Source organism: Colletotrichum godetiae, assembly GCF_030913485.1.
Source record: "Colletotrichum godetiae strain CBS 193.32 chromosome Unknown BDP55scaffold_79, whole genome shotgun sequence".
In the NCBI taxonomy this organism is placed as follows: domain Eukaryota; kingdom Fungi; phylum Ascomycota; class Sordariomycetes; order Glomerellales; family Glomerellaceae; genus Colletotrichum; species Colletotrichum godetiae.
The window spans coordinates 26,978-41,663 of record NW_026851327.1 but is presented as its reverse complement, the minus strand read 5'-3'; the positions used below and the strand labels follow the sequence as shown (position 1 = coordinate 41,663).

Genomic DNA, 14,686 nt, shown 5'->3' with positions numbered 1-14,686 from the left:
AGTATGAGGTATTGCCGGGTATATCTTGAGCATGGCGTTTCACCCGACGTGCTAAGACTCAGTCATCAATGCAGGTCCGTGAGATTAAGGCCATCGTCACAAATGACTTGGCGTAAATTGCATGTAAACAACGGTTAACGTGCCATCGCAAGCCCATTGGACGCCTTTTGATTACTCCAGTCACAAATTTTGAAAGTTCTAGGTCTTGTATTGGCTTCATTTGCTATTGCTATTCGTGTGGACACCCATCCGAGTGATCAAACCCTTTAATCCTATTTCAAATATAGCTATGAAGCTGACTGCATTTCCCGCACGTATCAGGCGGGAGATTGTAGGAAATATCCTGGGAATACTGCCTGCGGGGCCTGACGCCCACGTCAACCACCCACCTTCCCTGCTGGCCCGGTTGAGAGGCTTGCTTTTCAAATCACCGGATGTCCCGCGACTGGTCAAGAACAGCCAGATTGGGCCTGGACTGCGTACCCCAGCGGCTGTCTATGAAGACCCTCTTGGGACGGTTCAGGCCTGAGAAGCCCTCACACAACGAGGGAATATGCTGCAATGAGGTCTTAGAGACCTTGCTAGCTCGAAAGAAGAACAAGTGAATGAATTTTCGGGTGAGCTGCGTCAAGTTGGGGGTATTTTCAAAGTTCGCCCGTATAATCACGTTCCCAGCGGTGATCACGACATGGCTTCAACGGATACACCGACGACGAGTCATCAGGAGTGGCCTGAAGGGCGGCCCTGGGCCAGGCCTCAGAACAGGGAACGATCCCTTGTCGACTTCACGAAGCCCTGACACCCTCCCAAAGGTATTGATCCACTCCCATGCGTCCTGGCGGCCGTAGTCACCCAGCGATGTTCATTACATAGTGCGGTTAACGCAGGGATAAGGAAGGAGAGAAGCTTCCCGGGATCAAGCGCTCTCCAAGACAGGCAATGGTTTCGCGTGATTCCCACTGCAGCGACACTTGACAAGTCAACTCAAGCGGAGCTGCACAAAAGAGGTAGCTGATCTGGGGAAGATGAATCACTCATGGGCTGTAAAGAAGCCGCCGGACCCTGGCAGGCTTGTTCCGCCCGGAGGGCAGGGAACGTAACCTGACAGGGGTTTGCGCATTGTTGGCAAACAACCACATGATTGGGTTGAATCGGGCTTGCTAGGCAGTGTGTGATTGGTGGTCTGCCACGTGCGGCGGCTCCTGTTGCGGCGCAAAAGTCACCCAATTTGGTGTGCTTGAAAGGCGAGCAGGCGGTACGACGCCCTTGTTCGCGGATAGTCGGGGTCGTGTCGCGACTTCCAGGCTTGGTGTCATGTGCACTGTACTTGGTCGTGTGTTTAAGGACGCCCCATCTGACGTGCAACAGAGGGATTGACCCCAGCACACCGGCCCTACGATGCTCCACTCCCTTTTGACGGATCCATTCAGCCGCCCGAATGGACGTCGTACAGGCCAGAGGGTGACCCTCTGTCTATACATTCTTCGGCGCCAGGACGACCCGCGTTCAATTATGCTGCACGGGCCATCAGTGAAGAAATCGATACATCTCGGCTTCTCAAAGATTCAGATAGGCTCGTTTGCTTCGGAGAAGGTCATTTTCCAAGCCTCCTCGCAAGTAGTATCAGATCCTCGATACATCCGAGTATGCGCCCTCTCGGATTGTCTACTCTTTCGAAGTCGTGCCCGTTGATCATCACTGTTCTAGACGGCATGAAACAGACTTCAGTGTTCTACAGTGCCACGGTAAAGTTTCGTTTTCTTCCGAGGGTCTGGCGATCGAAGCAAGGCATTCCCAGCCTTCATTGGAGCTTGCTTTTACTGCACTGAGTTGCTCCGCTTTCCGGTTCCGGCGGCCTGGGGATTAGCTATCTTCTTCTAGTGATCGGGTGACTGCCGAGCGCTCCTAGATTATCTTCTGGGAGAACTAGCCTGTCTGGCATTTCGCTCAGGCCGGATAACCCAATCAATTTCTTCTCCAAGGGTTTAACACCCGTCAGCATCAGCCAACGAATCTATGGGGCCACCCTCACACCAAGATTCCAATTGCACTGTTGAGCTACATCGTCCCGAGAGGGAGAAGTCGACCGCATATCGGTCCGTTGAGGTGTGAGACAATGCGAAATTACCCAGTCAGTTGAGCGCTGACAGCTACTCCCCGGCAGCGGTCGGATTTTGGAACTTTGTAATTTAGGGGCAGCGTCCTCTGAGCTTAGTTATATGTTCAGTGCTTGCTTTTAGTTCCTCACTTCAAAGATGCAACCCGTTCCAGTGCCGATGTGCATCTAGCCGTTACTGTTGGGGACTCGTTTGGGCGGGCTCTGCTGATCGAGATACTTTATAGAAGTCCCGGCTACATCAGTGGAGGGCTAAACGGGGCAGCGTGGGAGAAGGATAGAACACCAGCTTCACCTCAAGAAGAAAGAACGGTTGCTTTAGTCCCACTCAGATCTTTTACCTTCCCGCAGGAGATCATGCACCTTTTGTGCCATCACCCGCCTACGTACCTCTAGTCCCTACATAGACTTTTCAAAGCCGGAAGGCTGCCAAGACTAGGGAGCGTAGCCTCCAACCAAATCACAAGCCCTCGGCTGGTCGGTTCATCAAAGTAATCTTCCAGGAATGCGACCTCGAACCTTTGGTCCGCGTCAAAAAATTCATCTGCCGTATTCTAGGAATAGAGGTCACGAAAGTCCTGGCCGTTGTGCAGATCGTACATACAAATACTTGACGTCACAAATGGCGCCTCCATTGCGGATCCATCAAGTGAATACCAATGGCTTTATTGCTTCAACCTCGATAAACCGCGCTACCTGTACATATTTCAATCCTGATGTAGACACTACCTTCAATCTCTGCCCAGACCCGATGGCGTATATTAAAACGTATCAGTATCTCGTTCCTTTCGGTCGTTCTGAATGGCATCTACGAGAATGACAGCAGGTCTAAGGAGTCAGGTCATTCTATAGTTGACAAGAGCCCATTGATCTGATCAGGTCTTAGCTCTTTGTCGCATTTAACGGTCTTCTTACATTGGAAACAAGCAAGGGCCGATCGATAACAGCCTACGACCAAGGTTCCCTCCGTGACCCAGTCTTTGGCACCATGCAAGATGACATATCCAAATGGAACCGCGAATGGCTTCTCCAAAGTTGATAGATACTCAACTGGGTCTTGCTTTACTCTGTAAAGATTACCGTTGTGGATTAGGCGAGCAGGCGGCATGATGCCGAGCTCCAGGTTCTCGCAGAAACACTTCGCCTCCTTCGCTCCACCCGCCTCGAGCGAGGGCTGACCCGGAATTCCAGAGTTCGGAGCCGTGTGCGATGTGAGGCAAATTCTTGTGCCATCAGGTTTTGGCGCGACGTGTCCAGTGTCAGAGATATACTCGTCGGATCTCGGAGGATTGGCAGCTTGATGTCCCAAAGACAACTTGGAAGTGTCAGTATCTGCTAACAAACCCAGAAAGCCCAACTCACATGAAGGCGGCTTGCGCCCTCGAACCGGCCCAGAGACTCAGCACCATGTGGTAAATGTTCAGTGTATTGGATCGTGGATGAACTTGACAGTTCGAAATTGGAAAATGAAATCATGTGTTCGGTGCGCCGTCCGCCATCTAGACTTTTGTCATGACGTCCCTCAATCATTCTGTGCGAAGAATCATCGCTGATTGGAGGAGGTTGTGGTATGAGAGAAGGTGACGACATGGTCGGCGTCGAAGAATGATGTAGCCGGAAAGAATGCGTCGAGAACCTGAACGGACTAGTTCCTATGGATGAAGCACTTGAAATACAGCTTCCGAATAAAAATTTACCGTGTTCTTGGAGGTCATGACACTGTCTTATACGATGAAGCTCAAGGTCTTATGCAGGCTGGGTTGGTAGCATGTCTGATGCAGAGGTACAACGGGACAATGACAAGCAAGGGCCACGATGAAGCAACTCAAGCTTTCTGAGAGCTATTGTCGGTGAGTCATTATGACTGGATTGGTTGGATAGTACCCACAAATGAACTTCTAGCGACGAAGGTAGATGTGACAACGTACGTATATGTGCGAATGAGCATCTGTCAGGCTCTTGTCTCACCGACCGATTCCACCCACCCTGCACCCTCTGACAAGGGAATGGCCCCCGAACCAAGGTGTATCAGAGTATGTCAATCGCCGCATGGGCGGGAGGCGAGCTTTCGACCTAACTAGTCTAATTCAAATGCAGTCCGCCACGGCTGCCTAATGACTAGCCCCATGTGCAATCAAGGCGCGGTTAGTTATGGACCGGCAATGACAGATGTGATAAAGATGGTTCGACACAAAATGCACACGCCCTCTCTCCCCTGATATATGCGGCTACTAATCAGAATCCTAAGCCCCCGGGCACCCTGACCATTTCAAAGTCGGTGAACTGCCAGCATATATGCACAGTCAGACCTGAGCCTGACACTCCGCTTAATGCAATCCGGTCCATGACTATTCCTCGACGATCGCAGAGCCACAACCAATATGGATGAAATTCATCCATGCATGAGTGACGACACCTCACTCAGCTGTGCATCGGGTGCCTTACTTCAACTTTTGTGGGCATGGGTAGGTAATGTGCGAGAACGAAACAGCGTCTGCCACATTCGCCGGACCGCCTCGGTATTGCCAGAAGCTTGGCAGCTTGGCCATATAAGTGCAGGCTATCTCACGCACCACGTCAGGACCTTGCCGCAGGCTGATCGACGGTGCGGCCCAAGCCAGGAATCAGGCGGTGTGAATAGGGCCACAGTAAGAAGAGCCTCGATATTTTCGCACGTATCTCGCTGTACTCGTTTGGCATGCGGCATCAACGCCATATATACCAATCGACACAGTTGTCCATCTGTGGTGTTGGACATTCACCTATGTCGAAGCCGCAATTCATCGTTCGTTGTGCCCTTTGCCTCAGCAGCGTTGTGATCAGGGCTTTACAAGATTTTTCGGTCACCACACTTCATGCCAGGTCGCATTCGTATTCAACATGGCAGCCGTAGAGCTTATAAAGGATCATTCCGAAATCACCTGCACAATAAACGTCAATGCTGTGCCATTCGGCTACCTGACGAGCTTGCAGCTATTCTTCTCCACCATCCAGACGCAGACATTTCTTTCACCTCCCTCAGAGTCAATGCCGGGAGGCTCGACGATGAAGAGAATTCCCATGGCATAGCCCTTTCTCTGTATCATGCGCGATGCTAAGACACCGGTTGCTTCTTGGCGCTGAGTATCTGTTTCGCGCCTCATGGTGATTAACATAGCTGAGGGCACCGCATCACCTTTTGGTTGATTAGCTCTACATATCTATGGCCCGTAACAAAAATGACACGCGGCCTGCGCTGGTCAACTTGAAAACGAACCGGTGACTAGCGAACTCGCGGGCCTGACTTCGCCGTTTGAGTGGCATCTCGAAGTATTCATGCGCTCCCCTCTGAATTTGGGTGGCTTCAGCGATGACAGGGTCTTGTACGGGGACCCTGGGTCTCTTTCCTCGTTTCTGGGGGAAGCACCTCGACGTTCGCAACTTTGACCCCCCTGATATAAGTATGCGTCTATCTTCCTGCCCGGGGGCATTTTCCCGGTCGTCATTCTCGCCATCAAGTTCTCTAAACACAGTTGAGCTATACAATGTCAGCCAACATCACAACTTTCTTCATGCGAAATTCACCATGTATTGAGTTTTCAATTGCGGAAGAATTTTTCATCTCAAGAGTAAGCCAAAGCTTTGAAAGCGCCCCCGTTACTGCATGAGGCCAGGTTTCTTCCGCGTTGTGACGGTTGAGTGAGTTGGTGAATATCTACAACGAAGCTAATAGACTCCTCTCAGGCATACGATCAACGTTCTAAATCCAAGAAAAGAAGCACTATCGCCGGTCCATGTGCGGAAAGATCTCTGAGTGCCGGGCAGAACTCAGCTTCTGGTGCGGAAGCCAATCATTTCGAGAGCGCAGTCAACACGAGCTTGCTGGCTCAGAAGACTCGATACATCTTGACCTTACAGACTTCAGTTGCTAATCTAGCTCCAGCCCTTTGTGCTCTGCCATACGATTCTTTCGAGCACGATCGTACTACTCTTGCTGCAGCTTCGGAGGGAGATGCTGCGCTAGATCCCGAATTCAAGTTCGAATTTCCAATGACCCATTGGGTGGTCTACCTACTACTCGACTCGGGCAAGTTGATCTACAACGGTCTGTCGGAACCCTACTGTGTGCCCCTTGATCGGGTGCATGGTTTTGGTGACCCGATGCTTCAATCTATGAAGGAAAATCAATGCCTCCGTTCAGAGTGGGGTTGTCACGAGAAGTACCCCAACGCTCTGACGATGGAGCTCGAAAAGACGACGATGTGAGCAAATTACCTCACTCCATTGAGTTGCTCTAACTATGAGACATTAGTCTGATTTTCTACGTGGCTTACTTGGATTTTCGCCCTCCCAATCCTTTCACGTGAAGGCGCTGCACTGGGACTACTGAGCACTATAGATCGGGCGCGTCCGGGCTTTTGACAATGCGGTGTGCTAGCGATGTAGAAGACATCACATATGGTAGTCCACAAAGAGGTCAAGTCTGGCAACGAGACGGGACATGGCGAGAGCCGGGAATTTGAATGCTCGAGGAAGCGAGAGACTGGCTCAAAAGATGGGCCTGGCATTCATGACAGCATCAGGAGAGCGCGCATTAGTCAGGCCTCGAAGCTCTCCAACTTGTCAACTTATCTCTTGAGCAGCACCAATATCATAGATACCCAGATCATCGTCTACCTGAACTTAGTCGCGGCACCTTTGAAGCCAGCATCGGTCACATGCCTTGGACTTTCCCAGTGCGCACTGCCTTGTATGATTTTTCAGTTGCAACGGCCCACATCTTGGAAACCGGGCTTCTCTTCGCGTTCTTTATACAACGATTTACCATTTGCCGTGTCAGTTCGTGCCTGAGTCGTCTGCGGTCTACCAGAAGATATGCTGAGTGCGCTCGTCGCGAATGTATCGGAAGGTTATCATTCTTGTATTTACAAATACTACCACTGTTTCCTGCCGCATCGTCATCAATCCATATTTACTTCAGCTTGATCCGTAAATCACTGCGCGCCTGTGTAAATAGTAAGGCCCCCGCGGTCCCAATCGAACCCGCGCGAGTCAAATAATTGTCCGGATTTTGTCGCTGTAGTGACTCCAGGTCCCATCTCGTGACCGTGCACGTCACCATCCCTTTATGTTGTAACCATCGCGATCGGCTGTGTGAATAGCGAAGTATAGGGCATCGATGGAACTATCCTTCCTCGTGGTGGTCGAGGCGATCTCGGGATACTGCTTCAGGTTCGCGACGTCGTGGAAGGTATGGCGGCACCTGAGCACTGCATTAGCAGTAGCTGACTTGTGCTGGCGCTCCCAAAGCAGGTTCCGTCGGACAGGCTCAGGCAGCTTTGTCTTTACCATTTTTCGTCGTGTGGTTCGGGGGGGGAGGAGGGCGGCTTGGAAGTTGCGGCTAGCAGTCTTGGAGATAGACCGACGAGCGGACCGTGGCACCTCAGTGACAGGCTTCAGAGGCTGCGAGCGGTTTCCACGCTTCATCATCAACGGGGCGTCGTCGGAATCGTTGAGAGAGACGGCCAAGGTAGACGGAGCCGGGTGGCTGGTACGAGACCAAGGGACTACTGAGGTCGACCGAGAGGCAACATTGCCTACCCCTCCGCGATCGTTCTGCTCAACCATCATCATGGTAATAAGAGAGCGATGCGAGGTCGGCTTATCCTTGATGTCCACACGTCGGAAGAAAGTCTTCTCGTCAACGCTAGACTTTTTCTCATTTTCGATCGAGTCTTCCCACTCGGAATCATCATCAATTGCGCTTTCGTCAACGCAGTCGGTGTTTGAGTTTTGGTGGAGAAAGGTTTTCGACTGGCTGGTAGAATTCAGACGGCGATTCGAGGTAACGTCGCTTTTGGGGGAGTCTTTGGTCTCGCAGTCGCCGACTGTGGGTTCGTTATGCCTTTGCACGGGCCGCTGGGGATAAGTCGTCTGCACATTACCCCGAGCCTTCCTCCCGGAGTTGAGGCCATCGAAGGTTTCTTCGCTTGCCTGAATACGCCCAATGGCCGAAGAATAGCTGAACTCATCGACAACAGCCAGGGATCTGCGAGGCAATAGCAGAGGGCTAGTTTGACATCCTTGTGAGGGCGCCAGACCGCGGCCAACGATGGTGAGGGACCCAGTACCAGACAAATGCTCCTTCTCTGAGGCTTTGCTGGAATCCTTGGTGACACCAATTGCGTATTTCTCATGATAAGACGGCGAGGAGGGAGAGTCGACGCTGTGAGAGAGTTCGGGGACAGCTTGTGAGCGTATTGGTAGACTGTTGGCGGCGATGGGAAATTGATGCTCAGCACTGAAAGACAACCTGATGTCTTCGTGATGAAACCCGAGCAACTCCGTCAAGACTGCGTCGAAGGCATCAGCCACTGGAAAGAACATGATGCCCTGAAGTGAGGGAGTTGTTTAAGTGAGGGAGCCGTCGGTCTGGCTGTCGTGAAGAATCGCGGGGAGGACGTGCGGATCTAGAGACTTAGAAAGAAGAAAAACTTGAAATGGCTTGCGAGGGCTCGACACCAGCTGTCACAGACGTTGAATTGAAAGCGATACTCCGTACATGAAGCCCATCGGTCAGTTGCCTTGAAGTATGCTGATCGACGCCAGCACTCCTTCTGGTCGTGGCATTTCAGACACCCCTGTTCGGGAAAAAAAAGGTGTCGTATGCCGACGCTTATCAGAATCTGAGTCTCACACATGCGCGGGGAGGCTGTTGCCAACCGAGAGTGGCACGCTTTCTATCATGGCTAGACGGTCTTGCGCGGAAGGGTGTAGAGGGTGGATAAGACTGGGGACTCACTATATGCGGGCCCATTCCTATTTCCTGATTGTTCAGATCAGCCCACGCAGCCAGTATCAAAGGAGCATGGCACTATCGACGGATAAGTTCCTGAGCCGATGGGCAAGTGTGGTGGTGTCGTGGGGGTCGAGACCTTGGAAAGTTACTTTGATCCGACCAGCATCTGGTTCCATGCGTAGGCCCTCGTCACGGACGTTCTTCTCCCTCGGGCGTTGAGGTTGGTCCTCCATCTAGGTCGGTTCTGTGCTTGTTGTGTGAACTAGAAGGACAACGACTCTTTGGACATCGTCTGGGCACGGCACGGTTTTATGCTTCCCGTGAGAGGCGTCCGCGATGGTTCGCACATCCGACATCGCTGCGAGCAGGCAACAAGCAGGCTACAAGGCAGACTACGAGGCAGGCTGTGAGGCGGACTACAGTCAGGCAGCATTGGGAGACCTGAGGACAGTCACTTGCACGTAGCACCCCCAGGGGCATAGACCTGGCAGAGGGAACAGCAAACACACAACAGGGGCATTAAAGGGTCAATTCAAGGGAGAATCGTCTCCGGTCTGTCTAAGAAAGTTGCTGCAGGTGCTTTCCCCCCATCCCTTGGCTCCGTCGATCGCGTTACACCACCAGCTAAGACCCCTCACGTCTACCGGTTGTACTGTCCAGGGTCAGTAAGCCTTGGGTATCATCGGGCGTGTGACTTACGATAACACAGTCTTCGCACCGCGCACCGTGGACGTTCACCCAGCCGGGGCAGTCGACGCCGTGCTTGTATCTGTTGACGCAGGGGTAGCGATCCATTCTTTCGGCTTCGTTCGCCTTCGATCTTGTGCCGGCTCGCGGGTAGAGGGTATGGTATGCCGTTTGTGCTAGAAGTGAGGTTTGATGGTCTTCGGATCCGAGAATCTCGCCATCAGCAACAGTTCTTTATATGTCTTCCTCCCGGATTTCCAGACCGTGCCGTAGCTGCCTCAAATGGACACGACTGCAGAGCCAGTGCCTCCATTCGCAAGGAGCCACGGTCCGATGCCCAACGGACCTCCCATGCCGGCGGCAACCAGCGGGTACTGCACGGCTTGTCCGCGATTGGCCCTTTCCCTGGTACGCGAGTCTCTCGACGGGTAGCCAACACGAATGTTGTCGGGTTCTGCGCTGGCCGTCGCTGCGCAAGACATGAAGTCGGGGGATGCAGCCCTGATTGGTTGGGCTAACGTCTCCATGTGCATGCCAAAAAGCGGGCCGTCCTGGGGACGCTAAAACGTGAGATGGGCGCCCCACGTCGTCTGTGCCGTGGCACCGGGGAGGCTGCAAGGACGATGCAAGATTTGGCGTTCCCACTCCCCTCCAACTTTCTTCGATCAGCTCACACCCATCAACATGTCGCCGCCCACACCCCACCATTTCAGCATGTGCACTCCCAGCCGCACGCCCCCTCCTAGCTGGGTTTCGAGCCCCGCATACCTTACTGCAAGTATGTCCATCACTCTGCAGAGAGGCTCCAGCGCCCCTCGGCCAATCTCACTCGCTCCGGCTGCCCACGTCTGCCCTCAACCCACCCCGCAGGGCTTCCCCGATTGGGCCTCGGCTCGAGATGCCCTAGTCCGGGCTTCGGCGCTGTTGCGAGCGCGCCAGGCCTTCCGCCATTGCGTCCGCAGAACGTCCTCTGCCAGCCCAATCTTGTCCCGAATGCGCCGAAGAAGGCCTTCGATCAATCGCATCATCACGAGGCAAGGCCTGACTGTGCCGGCTTTGAAGCTGGTACGCAAAGAGCTTGAAGGGGACGTTGTCTCTTGCACCATCTTCAGTCGTTGACTGAATTCCTCATCGCCTGCCGAGGCCGCAGGAAGAAGCGCAAAGATATTTTCAATACCTATATATTCATGCTCAAGATGTGTTTTATGTGTCGTAGAGGTCCTTTGTGCATGTTGCAATCTGTGTCCCCCCCCCCTCTGCGAAAGCTGCTACAGTCCAGCTGGTGTGCTGAAGTCAAACGGTCGATTAGCTGCCTCAGTTCCATTGCCGTAGCCGCCGAGTCCGTCTTGTCCTTCGATTCGAAACTCGTTCCGCGATCCTTCTTGCCCTGCGGCCGTGTTCTTTCGGCTTGTGACCTCGGATGACATACCTACCTTGATTAGTTTCGTGCCACAAGTCAATGAGAGCTGACGTACATTTTGGCTTCGTGAGCGTGTTTCCACAGACAGAAATATTCAAGTGATTCGTGAATCGGTGCTAGCCTCTCTCCGGGCATGCCATCCCAGTCATCCATCTTTCCTAGGCCGATCTCCTGTACAAGCTCTGGTTCAATTGAGCTGCTAAGGTGTACTATATTGACGTTTTCCAGTCCGACGCTTTGCATCATTTGTATCATCGCAAGGATTTCAGAAGTTTCTATGTCCTTCTTGTAGCCATCCGGAAAGGCAAATTGAACGTCGATGAACGCGCCTGGTCGAAGAAGTCTAGAAGCCCTTAGACTCAGCGTATATTTCTTGCAGAATGGTATGGGATTGTTACCTGAGTAGTTCCTCGAGGAGATCTTTCGTGATTGGGGTCCCAGCGGTTCCGAAAAGTATATATGGGCGGGGCGCCGAAGTGTGGACCTTGATACTGTGCCTGTTCTTGTTAGTAGAATAACTAACCAAGATTTGCGAACGCACGAGTAGTCTTGAAGAACAACATTGTTCTTGCTGTTGTCCTCCGTGTGATGCGGTCTTGAATCCGACTGTTGCATCGCCAAGGTTGCTGTTCTGAACGTATAATAGCGATCCAAGACAATGAGTGTCCCCTCTTCAACACCCGAAAAATTAGCATAACGCGTTCGTCGCTGCAGCGCGTCGATCGTCTTCGTGGTTCTGTCATCGTGGATGGTGATCTGTGATGCGAGCTCGCCCATGTAAACAATCTCGGCGTCATGGCTGTCGTTTGAGGACTTCAATTTGTATTCAACTTTAGGAATTTGACCGATCGCCATTTTCTGTCTTGAAGAAAATCGTTTGCCGAAAGTAGCTGCGGAGTATGGTCCAAATCTGTCCAGCTCTCTACTCAGGAGCACGACGCCTTTATAGCGTCCTGTCTTTGGTGCACGGTCTCGTCATCTCGCCTCGTAGTACCTAGCCACTAACCAGGCCGTGGTGGGTCTCGAAACCAGCTGGGGCTGACTGCCCGAGTACTCAAGATAAACACCCCTTGACCGGTTTGAGGTGCTTCCAGCAGTTTGCGGATTCAGAGTAACCCCAGCGAAGGACTTCCGACGCGTCTGCAACCTTGCCAACATAAGTCTGTTTTGTTTGAGAACACGAACTATGCCATCGCTTCTAGGTGGATGTTCACCGTCCGCTGGGTCGGTTTCTCATGGAAGCTACCGACTGTCTAGACTTATGCACTGGACTATGAAGAAGAGCCACGCAGGCAGGATGCTTTCACTTAATTGCCGGCGTAACAGGCTCTCATAGGCACTACGCTCGTTCATTGTCCGTTCGCAGCGAAACCTCTATCTAGACCGCTGCTCACGTAAACCTCCGACCGTATCCCCGCGATCAAGACAAGCACTACTATCACCCGGTCTACGTCCCGTCCAGATCGACCTGTGTGTCAATGAGCTGTCTGCTGACCAGCGGCCTCGTCAGGACAGAGACTTAAATCTGAAAACGAACATCGGCTTCGGCGAGTTCCTTCTCGACTGCGGCCAAAAATTCATCGACGGGATCGGGCAACGACGGGAAAGCAGGGCGCCTTGCTGATATTTCTTGCCTGCAATGCTTCAACCATGGCAAGGGCGCAAGGTCTCCTGCCTTCAGTAGCGTGAACAGGCCGTGCTTGAACCAATCTCCAGCTGTGTTTTGATCATCCTGCAAACGGAAGTCGACTGTTTCTTGGGAGACGTCAACGAAGCCAGCCTCTTTAAGGTCACCCTTAGTCCCTGCATACCCCGGTCTGCCGCCGCCTGCATCCATAGCACGCTGCAGCATTCTGCACCATGCCGCCAAGTTTGGCGATGTTGACAAGATACACTGCTGATCGACAGGCAACCAGCTGATGCTCTCCAGCTGCAAGCTGCCTCCAGGGTTGAGCCGGGCAAATATTTATTTGAAAAACTCTGCCGGTGACTCTATTGCTTCCCACAACCTTCTTGGATGCACATAATCAAACTTGTCTTTCAGTTTATTGAGAGCCTCCAGTCGATCTGTTCGGCAGAACCTAGTGGTGGTCGGAATTCTGCGCCATCTCTTAGCATCGGATTCCGCATCCCACGCCTTCTGGTGGCAAACAATGAACTCACAATCTTGGCTGGACTGACTTCCTGAAAGTACCTATGATCTGCGCGTTCCAGCTTTCTTGCCATAGATAGCTGTTAATCTTGGTCAGTCAACAGTTGCACCTGCTTGAACGCACGGGTCGAGGGATACTCTGCCAAATCCGTCGCCCAAATCCCCGAGCCGGTTAACATCCAGGATAGAGTGACCATAGCGTTCCGGGGGCTGTTTTCCCACCACAAACCCGACTGCTCGGTGCAATATGCCCTCTATATCGGCTTGCATTTCAGCGGCGGGATCACTGGTTGGGCCATGGCCATATGTCGTCCCACCCGTCATTCGACACCCATTGCCGTAATGAGTCGTAGAGACAAGCTGCCCTCTGTCCACCTAGGTGTTAGACGACTTCGACTTAGGTCGCGTCACTGTGTGGAGGCTTGGGACGTCACCTATAAGACGCCATGGGGAATTGACGTGTGCACTGTAAATCGAATGACCGATAGTTGAAGCACAGCTCAGCGCATTCGATGAAACAGACGTTTGCAGCATGAACTCCTGCAAGGGCGAGCCATCTTATACCTAATCCATTGAGTTTGCTCCCGCTAGTTTCGCCCCAACGTAGGTCTCTCTCGAATTTCCCCACCGCTATCATGGGTCCATTCGGAATCAAGTGGGTAGGGTTGTCTGTCCTGAAGTGTGCTGATCAGTCCAGTGACCCAACAGAGAGCAACCGTCATGTTACGGTACTCTGGTCATTTGGGGACAAAATTCCACAAACGGCTGCGCTCTGCCCCGGCGGCGACTGTCCGTCACCCTCCCAACTCGATGTGGATATCGATGTGGATAACCTGAAATGTCAGTCTCAAAATCAATCGCGACTGATAGGGCTTGCATGTTCGGATTACGATGGTATTCAGTGATGATCAATTGAGAGAGTTTCTGTTGCGCGAGGTTTAGCTTGCAGAGACAACTTGACGGCTGCAGCATGAGCAACTCAAGGAAGCCCCGCGTTCAATAGCGCTGCAAAATGACATGAAACTAGCCGACTTACTGTCAAGTAGTTGGGATGGTGGTCTCTGCGAAGTAATTCACTAGCGAGCAAATAGTGCCAGCTTCACGACAGTCCCCTGAAATATTCCTGGCCTCAGATACTGGGCTCTAGGTTCATTTCCGCAATTTTCCGATGACACTTGCTTTCTACCGATGCGCGATACCATCCATATGAGTGGTTCGTGACTGCTGGGATTGACCACCGAGTCGAGCCCAACTTCGGGTTCATACGCCGCAGGGGCGGGGCAAGTTGAGTTCCAGCGTTGGATCTTCGCTTTCATTCAAGCAGATTGTCGTCTCTCTTCTTTCCGTTCCATGTTGTGGCATCAAATGCTCTATCACTTGAGATGCTCCGCGGTAATGAGGACTTTGGGACCGCTTTCCTGTGCCGTGAGCTGCTGTGGCATGCTCTTGACGAGCTTCGGCTTCGCTCCGCCATTCAGGAGCAGTACCGTTACCCAGAACCAGTCATGAGGGGCAAGAGTCGAGACATGCTAT

At 52.5% G+C, this 14,686-nt stretch overlaps 5 protein-coding genes across 5 annotated transcripts; 1 reads left to right on the top strand and 4 right to left on the bottom strand.

Moving 5' to 3' along the window:
* Nucleotides 1-2,514: 2,514 nt before the first annotated feature.
* On the bottom strand, nt 2,515-3,920 carry BDP55DRAFT_683701 (uncharacterized protein). Its single transcript, XM_060576349.1, has 2 exons — nt 3,479-3,920; nt 2,515-3,431 (listed from the first exon to the last, which is right to left on the bottom strand). The coding sequence occupies exons 1-2, from the start codon at nt 3,704-3,706 to the stop codon at nt 2,958-2,960; spliced, it is 702 nt and encodes a 233-aa protein (XP_060422817.1). The 5' UTR covers nt 3,707-3,920; the 3' UTR covers nt 2,515-2,957.
* Nucleotides 3,921-5,640: 1,720 nt separating this feature from the next.
* BDP55DRAFT_638159 (uncharacterized protein) lies at nt 5,641-6,361 on the top strand (the record flags this gene model as incomplete). The annotated part of the gene is made up of 2 exons (XM_060573077.1): nt 5,641-5,724; nt 5,840-6,361. 2 exons carry the CDS (start codon nt 5,641-5,643, stop codon nt 6,359-6,361), a joined length of 606 nt encoding a protein of 201 aa, XP_060422816.1.
* An 849-nt stretch (nt 6,362-7,210) lies between these two features.
* BDP55DRAFT_565903 (uncharacterized protein) lies at nt 7,211-7,888 on the bottom strand (the record flags this gene model as incomplete). Its single annotated transcript, XM_060570464.1, has 1 exon — nt 7,211-7,888. A coding segment is annotated over one exon (678 nt), but the record flags the coding sequence as incomplete, so codon positions are not given.
* A 1,646-nt stretch (nt 7,889-9,534) lies between these two features.
* BDP55DRAFT_773573 (uncharacterized protein) lies at nt 9,535-10,710 on the bottom strand. Its single transcript, XM_060581178.1, has 2 exons — nt 9,594-10,710; nt 9,535-9,546 (listed from the first exon to the last, which is right to left on the bottom strand). Exon 1 carries the CDS (start codon nt 10,287-10,289, stop codon nt 9,816-9,818), a length of 474 nt encoding a protein of 157 aa, XP_060422814.1. The 5' UTR covers nt 10,290-10,710; the 3' UTR covers nt 9,535-9,546; nt 9,594-9,815.
* Nucleotides 10,711-11,902, bottom strand: BDP55DRAFT_683690 (uncharacterized protein). The gene is made up of 2 exons (XM_060576348.1): nt 11,543-11,902; nt 10,711-11,498 (listed from the first exon to the last, which is right to left on the bottom strand). The coding sequence occupies exons 1-2, from the start codon at nt 11,796-11,798 to the stop codon at nt 11,038-11,040; spliced, it is 717 nt and encodes a 238-aa protein (XP_060422813.1). The 5' UTR covers nt 11,799-11,902; the 3' UTR covers nt 10,711-11,037.
* Between the last annotated feature and the right edge of the window lie 2,784 nt (nt 11,903-14,686).